Here is a 19,129-nt window from a genome sequence, read left to right on the forward strand (position 1 = left end):
ATTCCATTGGGTAACAGAATTAGCCTAGGTAGGATTCAAATAATATCATAAGACCTTATGTCAAAGTTCCCTGGCCTCTAAGATAGTTTCTGAATAAAAAAGTCTCCCTCAGACTTGGAAAGTTAGGTTCACTAGAAGTTTCAGTGGAAACCTCCTCTGTCTCTGAAAGAGAGTTGCAAATAACCATTTCCAGCACCCTGAATCTGGAACCAAGAAAGACAATGAGTGCTGAGACAATTTAAGTCTCTTTCATTCATTTTTTGATGCTTTACATACAAAATATTTAATAAATTTGAGATGAGACTCAGTTCTTTGATTTCTAGCCAATACCTTGGCAACGCTTCCCTTCAGTTCAGGGAAAAGCACTGTGTATTCAGTGCAGAACTGGCAAGTTATTTACAACTGTATGAGCTAGATCTCAAGACTTTGGAGAAGATACACCCTCAGTAGCAGATAATGCTGCATAATTTTAGGCTTCTGTCACCTAAGCTGCATTTGACAGTAAAGAAAATTTACTTAGCATTCGCCTGTAATGATTTTTTTTTATTGCTGTGCAATAATATCTAACATCTTCCAGATGCATTCAGGACAGTTTGTTCATTTCACACAGTAATCAAAATGTGTTTTGACTGCTAAGTCCCCTATTTAGTTTTTTCTGTAATCATTTTTCTTAATGGGAACATTTTCCAGATGTGGTGTCAGTCTAGTCATCTGGGACCTCGTCCAGCTTGTGTGGAAAGTCTGTTGTCATAGGCTGTCCCTGGCGGTGGTGGTGAACAAGCTGATTAGTTACCCCTGCAGAGTTACTAAGCAATATATAAGGCTTCTGAAACATCAACGAGAGCAGATATATTCTTTGGTAGGTAAGTGTAATACTGACCTCTCCTCTGAGTGTTTCGATCAAAGTGCTCTTCTTCAAAAGGAAAACGGTGAACTGGGATAGAAAAAACAGACAAGTTTTCCTGTTGAAAGAAGATTTATCTTTACCCTCCATTTCCATTTGACATATAATACTAGTATTTCAGTGATAGATTACAGTCAATACAAGTATGTTGCTTAATAACTAATGTTTTGACAGCCTATGTTTTTACTTTACATCTATATAATCAGCATTATAAGCTTGGAAGGTCTTGTATTGAAGTGCATCCATGCTAAAAGGACTGTGATAGTAGCTTTTATGCAATAGAATTCTGCAATAAAACCCTATTATTTGCAAAAAATGAATTTTCCTAGTCTTACTGAAAAATTTAAGTAGTACTACCACAAAAAAATTCAAATTTAACAAAATGCAATGGTTAATCAACCCATAACCAACAGAGAATGTACAGAATAGTTTTAAATTAGCAATTCATCCTTGAATAACTCTAGCTTTTTTTTTTTCTTGTTATTAAACCAGTACTATGTACGAAGATATCCACTACAGTTTGGGTTTTCTTCTTAAATTATGAACTGATTATTTGCATTTCATGAAGTGATATGAGATTATTTCTTTTCAGGAATGATGTCGTACCTGAAAGTAAAGATCATATGGAACCTACTTTGCATATCCCTGGTGATCCTTTCACTGTCCTTGATTCAAGAAGTGTCTTCTCAAGGTACTGTAATTTACAGAGTTGAAGGGAGGCTGTCTAACATGTTGAACAGGTACCAGAGATGCTTCAAATGCATCTTCATAAAAGAACCTAAGTTCTAGAGCTTTGTATTTATTCAGACAGGCATTATGATTCAGTTTTATCATCACTGAACATTTTCATTAATATATTTTGATACAGTATGTTCCTTTATTTGAGGAACAGCATTCTGATGTGAGTATCATGTAAAATGTGTATGAACCTACTTAGTTTTCTGTAGATGTTCTACAGACCCTGTTGCCCTCAGACTAATGTATTTAGCCTAGGTGATTCAAGGAAGAATCAAAAGTTATAATATCCCAGAGCAACTAGAACCATTTAGGCATTTTTCTTAGGAGTAACTTCATAACTTACAAGTCAAGAACATAAAACAAATAAGTGAATGAAAAGGTATTACTTTTTGGACTTATGTTTTCTTCCCATAAGGGAAGAAGGTGCGATGTGATGGGCACATATCCATGAAGGAAGATTCCTAGCTTCTCTACTCAGCTCCCTTCTTAAAGGCCCATTAACTCAAGTCCATGAGCTTCTCCATATATTCCCTAGACTTGTTTCATTATTTGTAGATAAGTGGTAATGAACTTCATACCTACCTGCTGAAAATCAATATATATTGAATTATTGTTATCCCTTGGTCTTCCTTCATACACACACAAGTGGACTGTGTCCTGTTAGAAATCGTCTTTGGTGTTGTGTTGCTTATATGTTGTTTCTTGTTATTTTCTTGTTGTTCCTCAATGTTTCAGCTGATTATCTTAACTTCATTTGAGTTTGCTGGTTGTTCAGCTTCTTTGTTTGTATTTAGGGGTGCTTCACTTGTGGTTCTGCATGTTTCGTTTCCAGAAGAAGCTGTTAGCATGTTATGTTAGTCAAGATTTCCCATAGGGAGGGGAGTTGTCCCAGGGTGGATATCTGTGCTGGCAGTAGAAGGTAGCAAACCACTGCTGAGCTTGATTGTGCGGAGTGTGAAAGGAGACCTCCCAACATCTTGCTTACTGTGGTTAACCTCCACCATTGACTGTTACCCAGCATTTTCCAGCTAGCAGCAGCCTAGCAGTAAAACCATTGTGGGGTGAGCTTTTATGCTATTCTGTTAGTTAGTCATCTCCTAATTAACAAACAGAAAGTACTTTATAGAAGATCGCAGGATTAGATCCTGACTGTTCCTAACCTGAGTGGATACCAAATTCCTCTCTCACCTCAGGGGAAAAAAAAATAATGTGGAGGGCAGGCAGAGTTTGAAAACCGTCCATAAAAACGGCTCTGGGGACCTGCATGTATTATGACAGATCTCACCAGTTTGCAGGCTAAACTGGTTTTATTTGATTATTACATAGAACAGTAGAGAAATGAGAATGGGTCTGTCAGGCATGGCACCTTTAGCCATACGTGGGGTGAAATAAGATGGAGAATAAGTCTGCAGCACAATACAGTGCCTGGCCGATGTACTGCTTAAGCTAAACCTGCACGGGCTAGTTTGGATGCCCGCACTGGGGTGGCCACGTCACTGAACCAGTCCTCAGGGACTCACTAATCTTCAGGAGGAAGAGGAGAAGTTAGCCTCTAACCACACTGCTGCCGGTCCTCGGGCTGGCTAGGGGAGAGGCTCTGACTCTGCCTTCAGGAAGGGTCACAGCGGGCCCACGGCTTCTCTAATAGCCTGAAAAGAAATGCCATTTGGTAGAAAAAGAGATAAATCTTACTGCCTTGGAACTAGATGAGCTTTAAGGTCCCTTCCAACCCAAACCATTCCATGATTCTACTTTGCCATCGTGACTTTCATGATACACCACTTTGGTTTGGCAACGTTTACAGCAGTGTTGTGTGATTTTAGATGTACCGAGCTGTACAGGGAGATGTGGGGAAGGGTATTCTAGAGAGCATGTCTGCCACTGTGATTTTAGCTGTCTACTCTACAAGGAGTGCTGCCCTGACTTCAGGAAAGTCTGCACAGTGGGTAAGTTCCCAAACACAGCCAGTTCCTATTGGCAAGACCCCCTCGTCCTGTTTGCTCCAAATCCCTGCCACGCTGGTGTCTCTCCTCACAACGCTTAAATGTCTCTCTCCATTCCCTGCATCCGTGTTCTCCTCTTGTACATGTATTGTTCCCCCTTCCAAAGAGGGGTAAATGGTTTACTACTGCTTGTTTTCTCCTTAGTGCATTTGTTTGTCTCGTATACAAAAATTCAGTAAAAGCAAACACAAGGTTTTCCAGGCAGAAATTCTGGGGCATTCCTACTCAAACTGAAGAGATGGGGGGGTTGTAGGGTTTAATCCAAAGACAGAGGGAATCCTTCCATGGGTAGAAATGGACTCTGGATCAGAGTAACATCCAGAGTTTGATGGAAAAAAGGTTGAATGAGTGTTATTTTATATCCTTTATATGCAGAATCCTATAGTGTAAATAAAGGGATTTCAAACTGTTTTATCAAAGACTTCAAAATATTTTCATATTAATCAACAATATCAAAAATATCAGTGATTTTGATGACTGCTGTTTGTTACACAACACGTTTTTTCTAGCAAACTTATGGGTGTGAGATAAGACTTCTTAGTTCCAGCAACCCAGGCTGCGTCTATGTAATGATGAGAAAGGTCAAGACTAGAGGAAGTTTTCTGTTCTACCCTAAATCACTGAATTCAGGCGAGCACAGTCTGACTAAGAACTCGGTCAATGTGGGGCTGATGCTTACTAAATTAGAGAAGTGCGAGACATTGTTTATTAATATTCTAAAATAAAAACTATTCTCACCTATTCATGTGGGATGAGTCCAGTGGCATCAACCAACCCACTCATAATCTACAGTGGACAAAAGGTGTTCAGAACCTGCCCATACAGTAATCCTAATTTTTAGATTATTATTTAATTTTAAAATAATCTTTTGTGCCCTGCATACCTCAAAGACAATGACTTCCATAGAGACTTATGTATGGAAAAGATACAGGACAAGGATTTCCAGACTAATCTGGAAATGCAAAGCGATAGTTAATTGTTGGTTCAAGTCTGTGAGATGCCAAGTATCCTCAAAAAGTGTCCACTGAAGGTCTAACATAATCACTTCAATTTAACAGGTAACTAAGTATCCGTTACAGGCACTACTGAATGTTAATAAATATGAGATTGTAATGAACATAATGCCAAATTTTGTCCTTGAAAAATACAGCACATGTGGTTTGCTGAACTCTAAGAGCTGTGCACGCACTTTCCAAACAATTTTGGTCATTATTTGATACTAAACAGAAGTTCTTCGGTGACTGACGTTATCAGAAGTTAACCAATAATGAATTGTTAAAAGCCTGTGGTTATTAATCACATCCAAACATGCTAGATACTCCTCTACTGCTCATAATTTAAGAGCTGTGTTAACAAGACTGGGATAACACTTCAAACATAGTCACTTTGTGCAACTCCAGTAACTCACTGACACAATTAAGCCGCAGTATTTGCCCACAGACACCAGGTCCACTAAGTCATGACCTGTTTAGGCAAATTCTTTGCTCAGAAACGCTTCGGTAGACACATCGCTCTTGATGCAAAGCAGTACCCTGATGAACACCTTTCTGAAAACCCAACCCATAATTTAAACACTACTCGAGGTAACGGCTATTTGCCCAGGGAAATGGAAGCCTTCTGTGATGGGACCTAGGTAAAGTGAACTCTTGAGTTTATTCTACTATAAATTCTACACCATCTCCATATACTGCAATAGCAAAATGCAGTTCTGGTTGTATGGCCTGATCCAAAGCCCACAATTACACAAACAAGTTCTGGATCAGAGCATAGTAACCACCTGATTTTATGAAGCTGTCCTTTACTTCAGCTTAAGCAAATGACTTCACTGTAGACAGGTCCCAGTGTTAAGCGTGAGCTAGCCAGAAATCCTAACTCTCTCGTTCTGCCTTACGCAGCAGCATCCTGCAGAGGACGTTGCTTTGAAGCCTTTGAAAGAGGAAGAGAGTGCGACTGCGACAAAGACTGTGAAAGATATGGAAAATGTTGCCCAGACTATGAAAAAGAATGTAAAGAGGGTAAGAAATTTCTTTATCACTGTATTTTCCTAGACTTAATAAGGTAAATATAGATACTTCGTGCTATCGTAAAACATTAACTGTGCAGGCTTTGTTGTCACTACTCACATGAGTTCTGAAATGAATCTTCCCACGAAATTCAGCCAGCCAATCTCATTTGTTTGCTATAACATCCACAGCGTGACAACCCAATACGCAGGAATGGAGAGGCAGGGAACGTTTGTGAATGTTTCAATTCCACAGATATTCTGCACCACTTACTGTTCTTCTCTAATGTCCCCGGCAGTCAACCTCACTGCTTCCAGGAGTCTGAGGACACAAGAATTAGCTGCCAAACGTAAAAAAACCCTAACTGAAAAATTAAACTGGCCATTTTCTCAAGCACGAACACTTTACAGGTACATATGGGTAGATATACTGGAAGCCATTACCAAGAATTGTAAGAGGAAAGGTTTATTTTGTGTTAGCCTACTTCGGCATTAGCCATGCTCTAACTTAGGGATCTACTAGATGCTCCTCACCCCAAATCCAAAATGGGAAAAGGAGGAACTGTAGGACCTGCCTGGTTAGAAGCAGGTACCCAATCACCCTGCAGCAAGAGGAATTTACAGAAAAATGAGCATTTAACCTCTGGGCTGCAAATTCAGCTCAGAGAAGGATTACTCAGCCCCACAGTAACTTTTGATTATTCCGTCCTTCCCTGCAGAACCTGATGGGTTTTAGCTAGTTGAGCAGTATGGTACAGATCTAGAGGAGCAGTTTCACCTTCAAATAGCTTTAGTGACACCAGCAAATAAATTCCGGTCTAGAAAACACCACTAGAACAGGTTTCATTTCATCATGTCTTTAATCCTCCTGCTACTTATGAACCTCGGTTCTGTGAGCACACTTGGCAGACATGGCTTGGCACCAGACTGCTGTCTTCACAGACCAGACAACCTCCAAGGCAGCTACTTTTCAAAGCATGCAGTTGAGCAAACAAGATGAGCCTTACGGATTACCATTTGGTTTACTTTCCCAACCACTCCCAATCCCCAAGGGCTCATATAGAGTCTTGGCTTTGCTACTTGGTCTCATAACAATTTATTCTGAAGTAGACTCGTATTGAGCATTTTTGAACTAGATGTCTAGAAGAAAATAAATGCCTTGAAAGTGTCTTCATGTGAATTTGCTGCCTTTGAGGTTGCTTAACACGGGCCACTTTATGCTGAATTTAACCTGCATGAATGCTCACAAAAGACAGTTAACTGTTTCACTTGCTCTTCAGTTCAAATAGAACAAAAATCAACTGCTCATAATCTAGTTTCATAACTAGTTTCTGTACAGTGGAGCTGAGTTTACTCTGTGTATCTTTCCCACCCTCCAGAAGCCCCCTATCCTCTCAATATCACAATCCTCTCATTATACATGCAGTTAAGGACCAAACATCAGTACACTCCCTGACTCCCCGAAGGCTGATTCAGCTCCCAAAGTGATTTTATTCCATTTCATTCTCTTTACCAGTAAAGCTTCAGGATATAGTCCAGCACCCAACCTTACTTACTTTGAGTACTACCTTGCTATGAAAGTAACTCCGTTGAGAGCATGGTCATCACCTCATGAGACAAAAGTATAACGTCTTGGGTAAAAAACTGATTACACATACCTATGGCAGTTACCAGCTCCTTTAGCTGGATTAAAGACATCCTACAGGTACCCTGAACTCCATCACAGCTTTTTGACAACTAACAATATCCTTTCACATGGCTACATTAGTGGAAAGAGAGGGTCTCACTTGCAGTTGTACAGTTTGGCCCCAAAATCATGGAATGGTTGGGCTTGGACGGGACCTTAAAGCTCATCCAATTCTGACCCCCCTGCCATGGGCAGGGACACCTCCCACTGGATCAGGTCTGCTAAGCTGGAAAATCTGAACACAAACCTCCAGTTTCTCCTAAAATGCAACCTATTAAAATGCTTAGATTTTGCATTAATTCTTTGGTCCATTCCTACTTTGTAGCTCCCATCTTTTTCAATGACACAATTGCTTTTTAGATGCCTCTCAGAAATGATTGCTTATGGGCTGAAATCTGATGAACTACAATATAAATTTTTGTGGGATTATCAAAGTAAACGCTTGGCTAACGTGGTAGCTCTCAGAGGTGACAACAGTCAGATACCTCAAGACACCTCTGGTCAAAACAATAAGCTGACAAAAACTCCTAGACAAATTTTCCACATTTAGAATTCATCTTTTTCCCACCTCAAAATTCATATTAGCAAAGAATGTCTCACCTCAGACTTCCAGGAGAAACATTTCTCCCACCTGTGCTGAAAGACCTAGGGGTCCAAAAGGTATTTCTCCTTTTTCCCCCGCAAAATATTTAAAGAATCCAACAGATAGAAAGAAACTCAAATTTATATGGAATATAGTCACTGATATTTTGTAATCAGTTTCTTCTCATACAGTTGACAGCGAGCACCTCTAAAGAAGAACACTCCTATTAACAGATTATTTTCTTTCTTTCAGTACACACAGAAAAGCCATCACCTGAGACTCCTCCACCAAACAAACCAACACCTAAAACTTCATCCCCAGATGAGGAAAAGCAGCCGGAGGAAGTAACGCAGCCTCATGAAGTTATGGAAGGTAGGCAGGCTTATGAACGAAACAGGATGGGTGTTACCTGAAAGAACATGAAAGGCCATTTTCCTCATTTGGAAATAACAAGCTGATGCGAGACATTACCAGACAGTTACCAAGCTTGGAACCACTTGGTTATAAACTAATTACCTCACCTAGAGCTCAGGATACCGACTTTGTAGAGATCGTTCCACACAGATGCTGGAGTGTGGTGATGTCTCCCGCGTCTTCATTGGATTTTCACACACATCTTCCAAAAATATGCTAGACATCGTTGTCAGGTTTGGACCAGGTCCATGGCTGGAACAGGAAGGGTGTTGCATTTTGGGACAGTGATGAATTGGCAGGACCAGGACAGGAAAATCTCCTAGCTGGATTCTCCAGCTTTAATCAAGCCAAGCCTCACACAGCTTCAGAAAACACAATTTTGTTTTTTCTGAATGCAAAATATGTTGTTCTTTGTGTTCTTTGATATTCCATTCTAGCATTTTAGATGGTAACTTGGGAGACCTGTTTGAACAAGAAACCTGAAGTAACAAACGTGAAATGAGAGTAGAAGTCAATTTTGGATGATATTTTAAATGTTTTTTGATTTTTATTTTAAATTTGGTGTAATTACCTTTTTTGTGGTGGCATTTTACTACGACAAAAATCAATACAGCAGGTCAAATGAAACAGAATTAGGGAAATTCAAATAACCATTAACAGGATCCCACTTGGCTTATTGTATTTCAGGCACCCTGGGTGAGAGGAAAGCCTGTTCTGTAACAGTCTGCTCATACTACACTCTCTCTACAACACGTTTGCACAGGGATCACTGCTCACACTGCAGCATTATAAGTTCTCCCAGTCTGCTGGAAGAGCTGCCAGCAGTCATCAGGCTGTGACCATCAGCAACAGCTCAGATCTTTTTAGGTCTTTAGAGTTGTTCCCTGCCCATGGCAGGGGGTTGGATCTGGATGATCTTTAAGGTCCCTTCCAATGCAAATGATTCTATGATTCTATGCTATGCTTGTTTTTTTTCAGGCTAGCAGGAAACAAAAGCCAATCTAGTTGTAATGGTGGAGAGCAAAACAGCAGGAATCATCAGAACAAATCCAGTGTGAACACTGAACTAAACCACAGAACATCACAGAGATAAAACTTTGCGATGGATTAAAATGCAGGAGCATTTACTGCTAGTTTTTAATGAATACAACTATAGTAATTCAGTGTAACTACATACACAAGTAAAAAGAGTCCAACAGCTCTATATCCCAAAGGGGAAAACCCCCAGGATGTAAAGGTACGGTGTAAGGTGCAATTGGGTGTCTGTACTCCCGAAGTTTGTTTTCCTCCTGTTCCCCAGTTCTCTCCTCCAAGTGCAGGTGGCAGGTGCAGACCAGGCTACAACCAAAGCCAGAGGAACAGATAAAAGACCGGACTGAAGGGAAGTGGCCTGTTACAAGGACTGTATTTTATAGTATGGTTCCCCCCATGAAAAAGGATGGGAATATCAGTTGGCCTCACTTGCTAACACCAAGATCTGCCGTCCTGCACTCAGAGCTGAGACAGCTAAGTCCAAACTACTAGTTACAACTTAGCTAAGTGGCTGCGCAGTCCAACACAGGCAAACAGAACTCATGTTTATCCAAGTCCAGCTTAGTTTGGCTTTTCTAAGCTACTTATTAAGGTAATCATCTGGGTCCATAAGCTGGCACTTACGGATATAAATGAGGTTTCCACATTGCCTTTGCCAGATAAGGTACATGTGTCAACCACTCGGAAGCCAATTAAGTGTGATTTTAGACTGAAAGCTCTTATAGCAAATGCCATAAACCCAACTATAACTATTTGAAAGATTAAAACTTTCTAACGGGAAAAAAAAATTAATATGAAACGTGTGTCTGCACCACAATTCCAACTTATCAACTTCATGTTTCTTCTCATAGATAGTGGAGCTACAGTGGAAAACAAAGTGACCAGTCCCACTCCACCTACAACAGAGGCACCAACAACCAAGGCAGAACCTCCCACCACCTCCAAACCTGAAGAAAAAACTCCTGAACCAACAGAGGCACCAACAACCGAGGCAGAGCCTCCCACCACGTCCAAACCTGAAGAAACAACTCCTGACCCAACAGAGGCACCAACAACTGAGGCAGAGCCTCCCACCACACCAAAACATGAAGACACAACTCCTGAACCAACAGAGGCACCAACAACCCAGGCAGAACCAACAGAGGCAGCGACAACCGAGGCAGAGCCTCCCACCACCCCCAAGCCTGAAGACACAACTCCTGAACCAACAGAGGCACCAACAACTGAGGCAGAGCCTCCCACCACCCCAAAACGTGAAGACACAACTCCTGAACCAACAGAGGCACCAACAACCGAGGCAGAGCCTCCCACCACCCTGAAACCTGAAGAGACAACCCCTGAACCAACAGAGGCACCAACAACCGAGGCAGAACCAACAGAGGCAGCGACAACCGAGGCAGAGCCTCCCACCACCCCCAAGCCTGAAGACACAACTCCTGAACCAACAGAGGCACCAACAACTGAGGTAGAGCCTACCACCACCCTGAAACCTGAAGACCCAACTCCTGAACCAACAGAGGCACCAACAACCGAGGCAGAACCAACAGAGGCAGCAACAACCGAGGTGGAACCAACAGAGGCAGCGACAACTGAGGCAGAACCAACAGAGGCACCAACAACGGAGGCAGAGCCTACCACCACCCCCAAGCCTGAAGACACAACTCCTGAACCAACAGAGGCACCAACAACTGAGGTAGAGCCTACCACCACCCTGAAACCTGAAGACCCAACTCCTGAACCAACAGAGGCACCAACAACCGAGGCAGAACCAACAGAGGCAGCAACAACCGAGGTGGAACCAACAGAGGCAGTGACAACTGAGGCAGAACCAACAGAGGCACCAACAACGGAGGCAGAGCCTACCACCACCCCCAAGCCTGAAGACACAACTCCTGAACAAACAGAGGCACCAACAACGGAGGCAGAGCCTACCACCACCCCAAAACGTGAAGACACAACTCCTGAACCAACAGAGGCACCAACAACTGAGGCAGAACCAACAGAGGCACCAACAACCGAGGCAGAGCCTCCCACCACCCCCAAGCCTGAAGACACAACTCCTGAACCAACAGAGGCACCAACAACTGAGACAGAGCCTACCACCACCCTGAAACCTGAAGACACAACTCCTGAACCAACAGAAGCACCAACAACCGAGGCAGAACCAACAGAGGCAGCGACAACTGAGGCAGAACCAACAGAGGCACCAACAACGGAGGCAGAGCCTACCACCACCCCCAAGCCTGAAGACACAACTCCTGAACCAACAGAGGCACCAACAACGGAGGCAGAGCCTCCTACCACCCCGAAACCTGAAGACACAACTCCTGAACCAACAGAAGCACCAACAACCGAGGCAGAACTAACAGAGGCAGCGACAACTGAGGCAGAACCAACAGAGGCACCAACAACGGAGGCAGAGCCTCCTACCACCCCGAAACCTGAAGACACAACTCCTGAACCAACAGAAGCACCAACAACCGAGGCAGAACCAACAGAGGCAGCGACAACTGAGGCAGAACCAACAGAGGCACCAACAGCGGAGGCAGAGCCTACCACCACCCCCAAGGCTGAAGACACAACTCCTGAACCAACAGAGGCACCAACAACTGAGGCAGAACCAACAGAGGCACCAACAACCGAGGCAGAGCCTCCCACCACCCCCAAGCCTGAAGACACAACCCCTGAACCAACAGAGGCACCAACAGCCGAGGCAGAACCAACAGAGGCACCAACAACCGAGGCAGAACCAACAGAGGCACCAACAACTGAGGCAGAGCCTACTACCACCCCCAAGCCTGAAGACACAACTCCTGAACCAACAGAGGCACCAGCGACTGAAGCAGAGCCTCCCACCACCCCAAAACGTGAAGACACAACTCCTGAACCAACAGAGGCAGTGACAACTGAGGCAGAACCAACAGAGGCACCAACAACCAAGGCAGAGTCTCCCACCACCCTGAAACTTGAAGATACAACCCCTGAACCAACAGAGGCACCAAAAACCGAGGCAGAATCAACAGAGGCACCAACAACCAAGGTACAACCAACACAGGCACCAACAACGGAGACAGAGTCTCCCACCACCCTGAAACCTGAAGACACAACTCCTGAACCAACAGAGGCACCAAGAACTGAGGCAGAGCCTACCACCACAGCCAAGCCTGATGAGACAACCCCTGAAGCAACAGAGGGACCAACAACCAAGGATGAGCCTCCAACCACCGCCAAACCTGAAGACACAACTTCTGAAGCAACAGAGGCACCAACAACCGAGGCAGAACCAACAGAGGCACCAAGAACTGAGGCAGAACCAACAGTGGCACCAACAACCGAGGCAGAGTCTCCCACAACCCCCAAACCTGAAGAAACAACCCCTGAACCAACAGAGGCACCAACAACCAAGGATGAGCCTCCAACCACCCCCAAGCCTGAAGACACAACCCCTGAACCAGCAGAGGCACCAACAAACAAGGAAGAGCCCCCAACCACTCCCAAACCTGAAGATACAACTGAGGCACCAACGACAAAGGCAGACTCTGCCACCACTCCCAAACCTGAAGACAGAGCCACAGACGCACCAACTACCAAAGCAGGGTCTCCCACCACTCCCAAACCTGAAGACACAACCACAGAGGCACCAACAACCAAGGCAGAGCCTCCCACCACTCCCAAACCTGAAGACACAACCACAGAGGCACCAACTACCAAAGCAGAGTCTCCCACCTCTCCCAAACATGAAGACACAACCCCGGAGGCACCAACTACCAAGGCAGACTCTCCCACCACCCCCAAACTCGAAGAGACAACTTCCAAAGCACCAAAAACCCCAAAACCTGAGGAGACAACCCCTGTAGCCACAGAGGCACCAACGACCAAAAGAGACAAAACAACAGCTAACCCTGTTACTACTCCTATAACCCAGGAGCTGACAACTAAAATTGAAACAACAACGGTGAACAAAGTGGCAACAACACCCAAAAGTGACAAAACTACTGTGCTTAAAAATATTTTAATGACAGCGAGCAGGAGAGACACAGCTACTGCAACTACAGGGACAACAGCTAAACCAGATGACTCTCCTAAGGGTGAGGACGATGTTCCAAACACAACTCCTCCAGCCAAGCAAGCTGTCACAGCGGCGGCTGAACTCGAAGCAACCACTGTGGACGAAAAGACCACAACAACGGTTGCAGAAAGGGCACCAACCCCAGCTACTCAAGACAAGGCTCCCACACCAAAAGAGCCTGTAACTGCTGAAAAAGAAGAAAGCCCTGCAACAACGGTGTCTGGAACAACAACAGCAGCAGCTACAACTCCTATGCCCAAGCCCACTGTGTCAACAACAACCGCCAAAACAGTGTCAACTCCTAAACCCACGGTGGTTGTAACAACGACTAAAAGGAACGCAGCTACGGGAATGAAGGAGACAGTAACAACTAAGGAGAGCATAAGCACTACTTGTGTTGTTGTAGAGCCAACCACAGCTGGGAACAAAGAGTTAACAACCACCAAGGACACCAGTGTCACCTCTGAGAAAGAAATGGAAGATGCCCCTGAAAAGGCCCCTGGAGCTGACACCAGAGAGGAAATGACAGTCACCAGAGAGACCACTACCAGAGATAAAAAAGACACGATAGAAGAAATGTTTATTGTTTCTAAGGGGACATCCAAGCCAACTATACATTTCCAGGAGATTACTGACACGAGAGATGACCCTCATCCAGCCGACCCTGAAACTCTGCCAGTAGAAAAGGACCCAGAGTTAAACAACAAGCCTTTACTAGAAACTGCGGACTTGCCCACTCTGACTGGAGAAACACAAGGTAATTGCATTCCAGTAGGTACCAATGCACCAGCAGCTCCACTAGCGAGCACAACAAAACACTTGAGTAATGGACATTCAAGACCTTGTGCCGCAAGCACAGGGCTCTTGTCCTGGTGGCCAGTCATAACCACCCTGAGTGCTGGGACCTCAGCTTTCTATTGGGTTGTTATGGAAATTCTCCACGTAGTTTGGAGCGTGATCTGGTTTCACCAACAGGTTCCAGTAACTGGTCCTGCTGAAAAACACTCGCTTAAGTGCTGTGGAAGATGCAAACAGAAACAAAAAAAGGACAAGGAAGATAAATTTCTAAGTTGTGTGGGAACACCACTAAGGAGTCAGGCTGAATGTCACAGAATAGTTTAGGTTGGAAAAGACCTTTAAGATCCTCAAATCCAACCATTCCTCGTGGTACCTAACCTGGCATTTTGCAAGCACATATAAACAAGGTTGCATAAGATAAATAAGAAATCTCCTCCTTGTATTTTCTTTCCTCTGTGTGTTTTGCCACACCGTTTTTCATATCCTCACTATTTAATCAGAAATAGCCAGCAGGTTCTTGGGCAATTTTTTCAGCCACACATTGACAGATATTTTTGAGGGAAAAACGTTTTTTAGATGGAAAATAATCAGATTATTGTCCTAAACAAATTCATCCTGCCTTTATATTTAAACGAAAGTAAATGTAAATGATTTTTTAAGAAATATGAAGGGGAAAACTTGAAGAAACGTTAAGGAAACATCATGAAGCATGAAATTAAATGAGGGACATAGTATATAATGCATTTATAAGTAGTCTTATGAATTACAGGAACCTGGGTAAGCAATAAGCAAAAATATCCATACTAGTCAGGTAAACGTCTGGTCTTGCGCTCCTGGGACCACAACACAAGTGCCAATCTTTCCAATACTGCATCTCAAATGAGATTAAACCCTGTGCTTGACCCGTGACAGGCAAAGGCCTGAATGAGAGCACCCCAGCCATCTCCCAACACCCACCTTCGTGTTTCCCAGCGAGGGTTGGGGAAGCAACGTGGGTTCTGTTAAAAGCTGAACAAACCCAAGCCACTCTGTTTTGCAGTGAAGGATGAGAAGGACCTGTGCAACGGGAAGCCAGCAGATGGCATGGTGGCCCTGCCAAATGGCACCCTGTCTGTCTTCCGAGGTAGGTCAGAGATGGGGAACCTCGTTTCCCACGTGTTTCTCCCTGCATCCATCTGTTGGTCTACACGCCTTTCACCACATCTCCTCCCACCGTGCAGGTCGGTACTACTGGCTGCTGAATGGCAGGAGCCCACCGACAACCAACCCACGCCTCATCCGGGACGGCTGGGGCATCCCAGGCCCCATCAACTCCGTCTTCTCCAGGTGCAACTGTGATGGGAAGATCTTCTTCATCAAGGTGGGAGCCCTCCCTCCAGTGAGTGAGGGTGGCCAGGTTTGAAACTGAGGGTGAAGTTCAGTATCTCTTCCCCTGCCCCCCATTTCTTCCTTGAGATGGGATTTATCAGGAAAAAACTCTTCGTAGTGGTTTTTCTCCCCCCTGGAATTGACTAGGAGATGAAGCATTGGCATAATAACTGATAGTCAACTAGTCCTTACACAAGCCGCTCCTCAAGAAATCCCCTCTTTACAATATGGGTATTTTATCATCTTCCCCTTGCTCAAACAGGGCCTAAATTTGTTCCTAAGATAGTTCCCTTCCCAAAAGAAGCTGATAATGAAATGCACACACTTCATTAAAGACATTACACAGTTCTATCCCAATTAATCATTCAGTCCTGGAATCCAGGCAGCTTGTTCTACCCATGAATATATAAGGATTTGGAAAGCAAACTGCTTTGTTCAGTAACCACTCTGAACAACTCGTTTCTAAGACCAAACACCGTGGAAGGCATTTTAGGTTGTAAAGATTTCTATCCCATTTTCCACAGACAGCAGTGGAGCAGTTCCAGGCAGCTTTATACTGCAGTTATCACAACGCTACTGTTCTTGTTATTGTTCATGTCTGTGTGAAGCTCAGTTATCAAGGATTAATTTCCTCTGAAGCCCATTTTTTCCTTCAACCCTCAGGGTCCCCTGTATTGGCGTTTCACCGACGGTGTTATGGATAAAGGCTATCCCAAACCTCTTGCCAATGGATTCGCAGGGCTTGGTGGGAAAATAGTAGCAACCCTCCCTGTGGCAAGATACAACACCAGACCGGAATCTGTTTACTTTATCAAAAAAGGTATGTCTCATATTTCACTTTGCAGATCATGAAAAGGCACTTGGAATTACCTTAGTCAGGAAGAAACTGCCATTTCTCTTGAATGGAAGATATATTTCTTTCAAAAACAGAAATGGATGTGACATCAGAGTATGCTAGGTGGTCAAAAAATAGCCCAAAGCACTAAAAATTCATCTGCGTGCTTCCAGATCTGTAAGCGCATTCTAAAACAGACAGGACGGTGAAGGACAGACTTTGCTGTGGTGGGCAAACAAAATAAGTTCTGTCTGGTTGTAAAACTATTATAGCCTCAAGTTCATGAGAGAAGGGAAAGCTTTAATCTTACCAGTTCATCAAATCTCCTCTCCTATTCCTTATTCCATACTTTAAATTACTGTGGTTTCCTTATCTCATACGAATGATACACCGCCAACATATTGTAATCTGAATAGAAAAAGCAGAAGTTAATGAAATGGAAGCCCTTTTCTGGACTCCAGCCCTCCTAAAATGACAGTTTCACCCTCTCCCACACACAGGGATGACGGCAGCTGAAGCTGCCCCCCTGGAACTGTAATGACTACAACCACTGTGATGAGCCTGTAGGAGGAACCCTGTAGGAATAGTTGTAGATGGATCTAGACATGTTGGATTTAGAAAGCAAGGCTTTATCTTAAAATGGAGGAAAGTATATAGAAAGCAGAAGGCCACCACAGCTGTAGATGTGTTCATGTGATACTATTGATTTCCTGCATGTAATATGGGCACCAACACTTTCATACCTGATCCAGATGATGGTTTCATGGGGCTTTTAACTTGTTTGTTTTAACCAAACAAATGCCAATTTTAGATGGCAACATGCAACAATACGTGTACAGACAAGGCCCAGCCAAGAAGTGCCAGCGGAGAACCCAGGTTACCATAAGATATCCAGCTTACGTCCCATGGCTTGTGATAAGACGACGCCTTCCGCGTGCAGTAAGAGTGCCAAGCATTATTCAGACCATCAGAATCAACCCAATTCCATCTGGTAACTTACATTTATTCAGTTTCTTTTATACAACTGTTTTCACCTTACTACTTTCTGAAACACAATATTCTGTTCCACTTCTTTTTAAAATGTTTTACTCCAGTCAGTCCTGCTTGCTGTAGATCACAGAAGCAAATGATTGCTTATAGCTGCCACAACTCCAAACTTAAGTTCCCTTTTGCTTGCAGGAGTTTTGCATAAGGAAGTCAAAGTGAATTCCTACTGGAAAGGGCTCCCAAAAGTAATTCATTCCACGATATCCCTGCCCAACCACAATAAGCCAGACGGCTACGATTACTACGCCTTCTCTTACAGTAAGTTAAAGCTAATGCAGGTTACTGTACGTTTCACAAGGCTGAGGGATGGGGAAGAAAGAAGCCCATGTTTTTCTGAGCTTTCCAAAGTGCGAGGTTACCGCTTGTGATTCTGCAAGACTAAACTTAAGCACTACTGAACAGTCCTGAGAATTAAAATGTTGCCTGTAATTGAGAGATGCTTCTATTAAACAGTCAATAGTTAACAGGACAACTAGCAGCAACAAGTACGATTCAAGCTACCTGGAATGCAGGGGCATAAGGGTTCAGGCTTTCAAAGTGACAGAGCCCAGATTTGTTATATAAATGACAGAGTGAAATCCTTGGGCCATCACACACTGATAGTTTTTTCACTGGCTTTTACTATGATTCTGACAAAATACAACAAAAACGGGAGACAGAAGAACTTTTTTTTTTTGCTTCACAGGAAAAAAAAATTACAATTCTAGATAAGGCAGATCCTCTCCCTTCAACCAGGATGACAGAAAAGGACTCCTCAGAATTACCTGGATTATTCAGAAACAGACAGCCCTAAGAACTAACCCTATCCAAACACAGGACACTGAAATAAGTCTGTCAAAATGATCTAATTCCTAACCTTAAGACAGGCCAATTCATGCTGGGGACCACAGAGCTCCCACTTCTGTAGTCAGTGCAAGATTGGTTTATTTCTAGCTTCCTCATTTTTCAAATTCTCTTTCCAGCAGTGTAAGAGTATTCTTCCCTGCTTCCTGTTCTTGGGATAGATTTAATTACTAGCAGTACTGCAAAACTTAGCTAAAAACAAAGACGTGTGAAAAATAAAGTTGAGGACAAAAACTCATTGTTCTGCCCTTCCAATTCCACATATACACATATGTATGCATATGTGGAATGAAAAATGTGTTATTTGTGCCTAAATGAAATTAAAAGGAAGGCTTGAACTTCACAATTCTTTCCACGTGCTAAGTTTCTGGAATTTAACTCTGACACATCTTCATTTCAGATCGGTACTACAGTCTGGACATTGGCAAAAGAATTGCAAGACCTGTAACCGCTCTCACAGGGAAGACTGTCTCCAAGGACTGGTACAACTGTCCTAGCAAGTGATGCACAGCAGGGATTTTAAAAGAAGATGCCGTTTGAATGTTGACATTTTCTCTAATTTTATTAATAAAGACATTGAAATGTGTGCACACAAATCTAAGTATAAAAAGCTGCTTTAAGCTCTGGCTTCATTACGCTAAAGCAACCACAGGCAAACTGACACGTTGTATACACGGCTGTAATTACAGATGGTTTAACTAATGTTGCCTCTGTTCAGGCCTCCTCTGCCACCCATTGCATGAGTTACACCTGCAGTGGAAGAAAAAACAAATGTGTTAATAGAAATTCTTTTCACCCTTTTCACT

At 43.4% G+C, this 19,129-nt stretch overlaps 2 protein-coding genes across 6 annotated transcripts in view; one reads left to right on the top strand and one right to left on the bottom strand.

Annotated features, from left to right (window-relative positions):
* The first annotated feature begins 543 nt into the window (after positions 1 to 543).
* Positions 544 to 18,919, top strand: PRG4 (proteoglycan 4). 4 transcript variants are annotated; one of them, XM_069862343.1, is made up of 12 exons: positions 544 to 863; positions 1,497 to 1,595; positions 3,466 to 3,588; positions 5,541 to 5,660; positions 8,170 to 8,289; positions 10,215 to 14,189; positions 15,270 to 15,353; positions 15,451 to 15,590; positions 16,262 to 16,418; positions 17,245 to 17,424; positions 17,613 to 17,738; positions 18,724 to 18,919. In XM_069862343.1, exons 1-12 carry the CDS (start codon positions 674 to 676, stop codon positions 18,825 to 18,827), a joined length of 5,418 nt encoding a protein of 1,805 aa, XP_069718444.1. In that variant the 5' UTR covers positions 544 to 673; the 3' UTR covers positions 18,828 to 18,919. The 4 variants fall into 4 exon arrangements, with proteins under 4 accessions (XP_069718444.1, XP_069718445.1, XP_069718446.1 ...); XM_069862344.1 differs by having other exon boundaries at positions 5,544 to 5,660; XM_069862345.1 differs by lacking the exon at positions 3,466 to 3,588 and having other exon boundaries at positions 549 to 863.
* TPR (translocated promoter region, nuclear basket protein) overlaps positions 18,867 to 19,129 on the bottom strand; it is a 46,293-nt gene continuing 46,030 nt past the window's right edge. For both annotated transcript variants that reach the window (XM_069862342.1, XM_069862341.1), the window contains exon 51: positions 18,867 to 19,073. In XM_069862342.1, coding sequence (XP_069718443.1) covers positions 19,018 to 19,073 — 56 coding nt within the window. In that variant the 3' untranslated portion in view covers positions 18,867 to 19,017. The remainder of the gene's footprint in view (positions 19,074 to 19,129) is intronic.

This window comes from Phaenicophaeus curvirostris, chromosome 8 (genome assembly GCF_032191515.1).
Source record: "Phaenicophaeus curvirostris isolate KB17595 chromosome 8, BPBGC_Pcur_1.0, whole genome shotgun sequence".
Lineage (NCBI taxonomy): Eukaryota > Metazoa > Chordata > Aves > Cuculiformes > Cuculidae > Phaenicophaeus > Phaenicophaeus curvirostris.

Coding starts and splice junctions, on each gene's coding strand:
- PRG4 (XM_069862343.1), top strand. CDS start 674: ATGGGAACATTTTCCAGATGTGGTGTCAGTCTAGTCATCTGGGACCTC. Junction 5,661..8,169: donor TGAAAAAGAATGTAAAGAGG/GTAAGAAATTTC, acceptor TCTTTCTTTCAG/TACACACAGAAAAGCCATCA. Junction 8,290..10,214: donor GCCTCATGAAGTTATGGAAG/GTAGGCAGGCTT, acceptor TTCTTCTCATAG/ATAGTGGAGCTACAGTGGAA.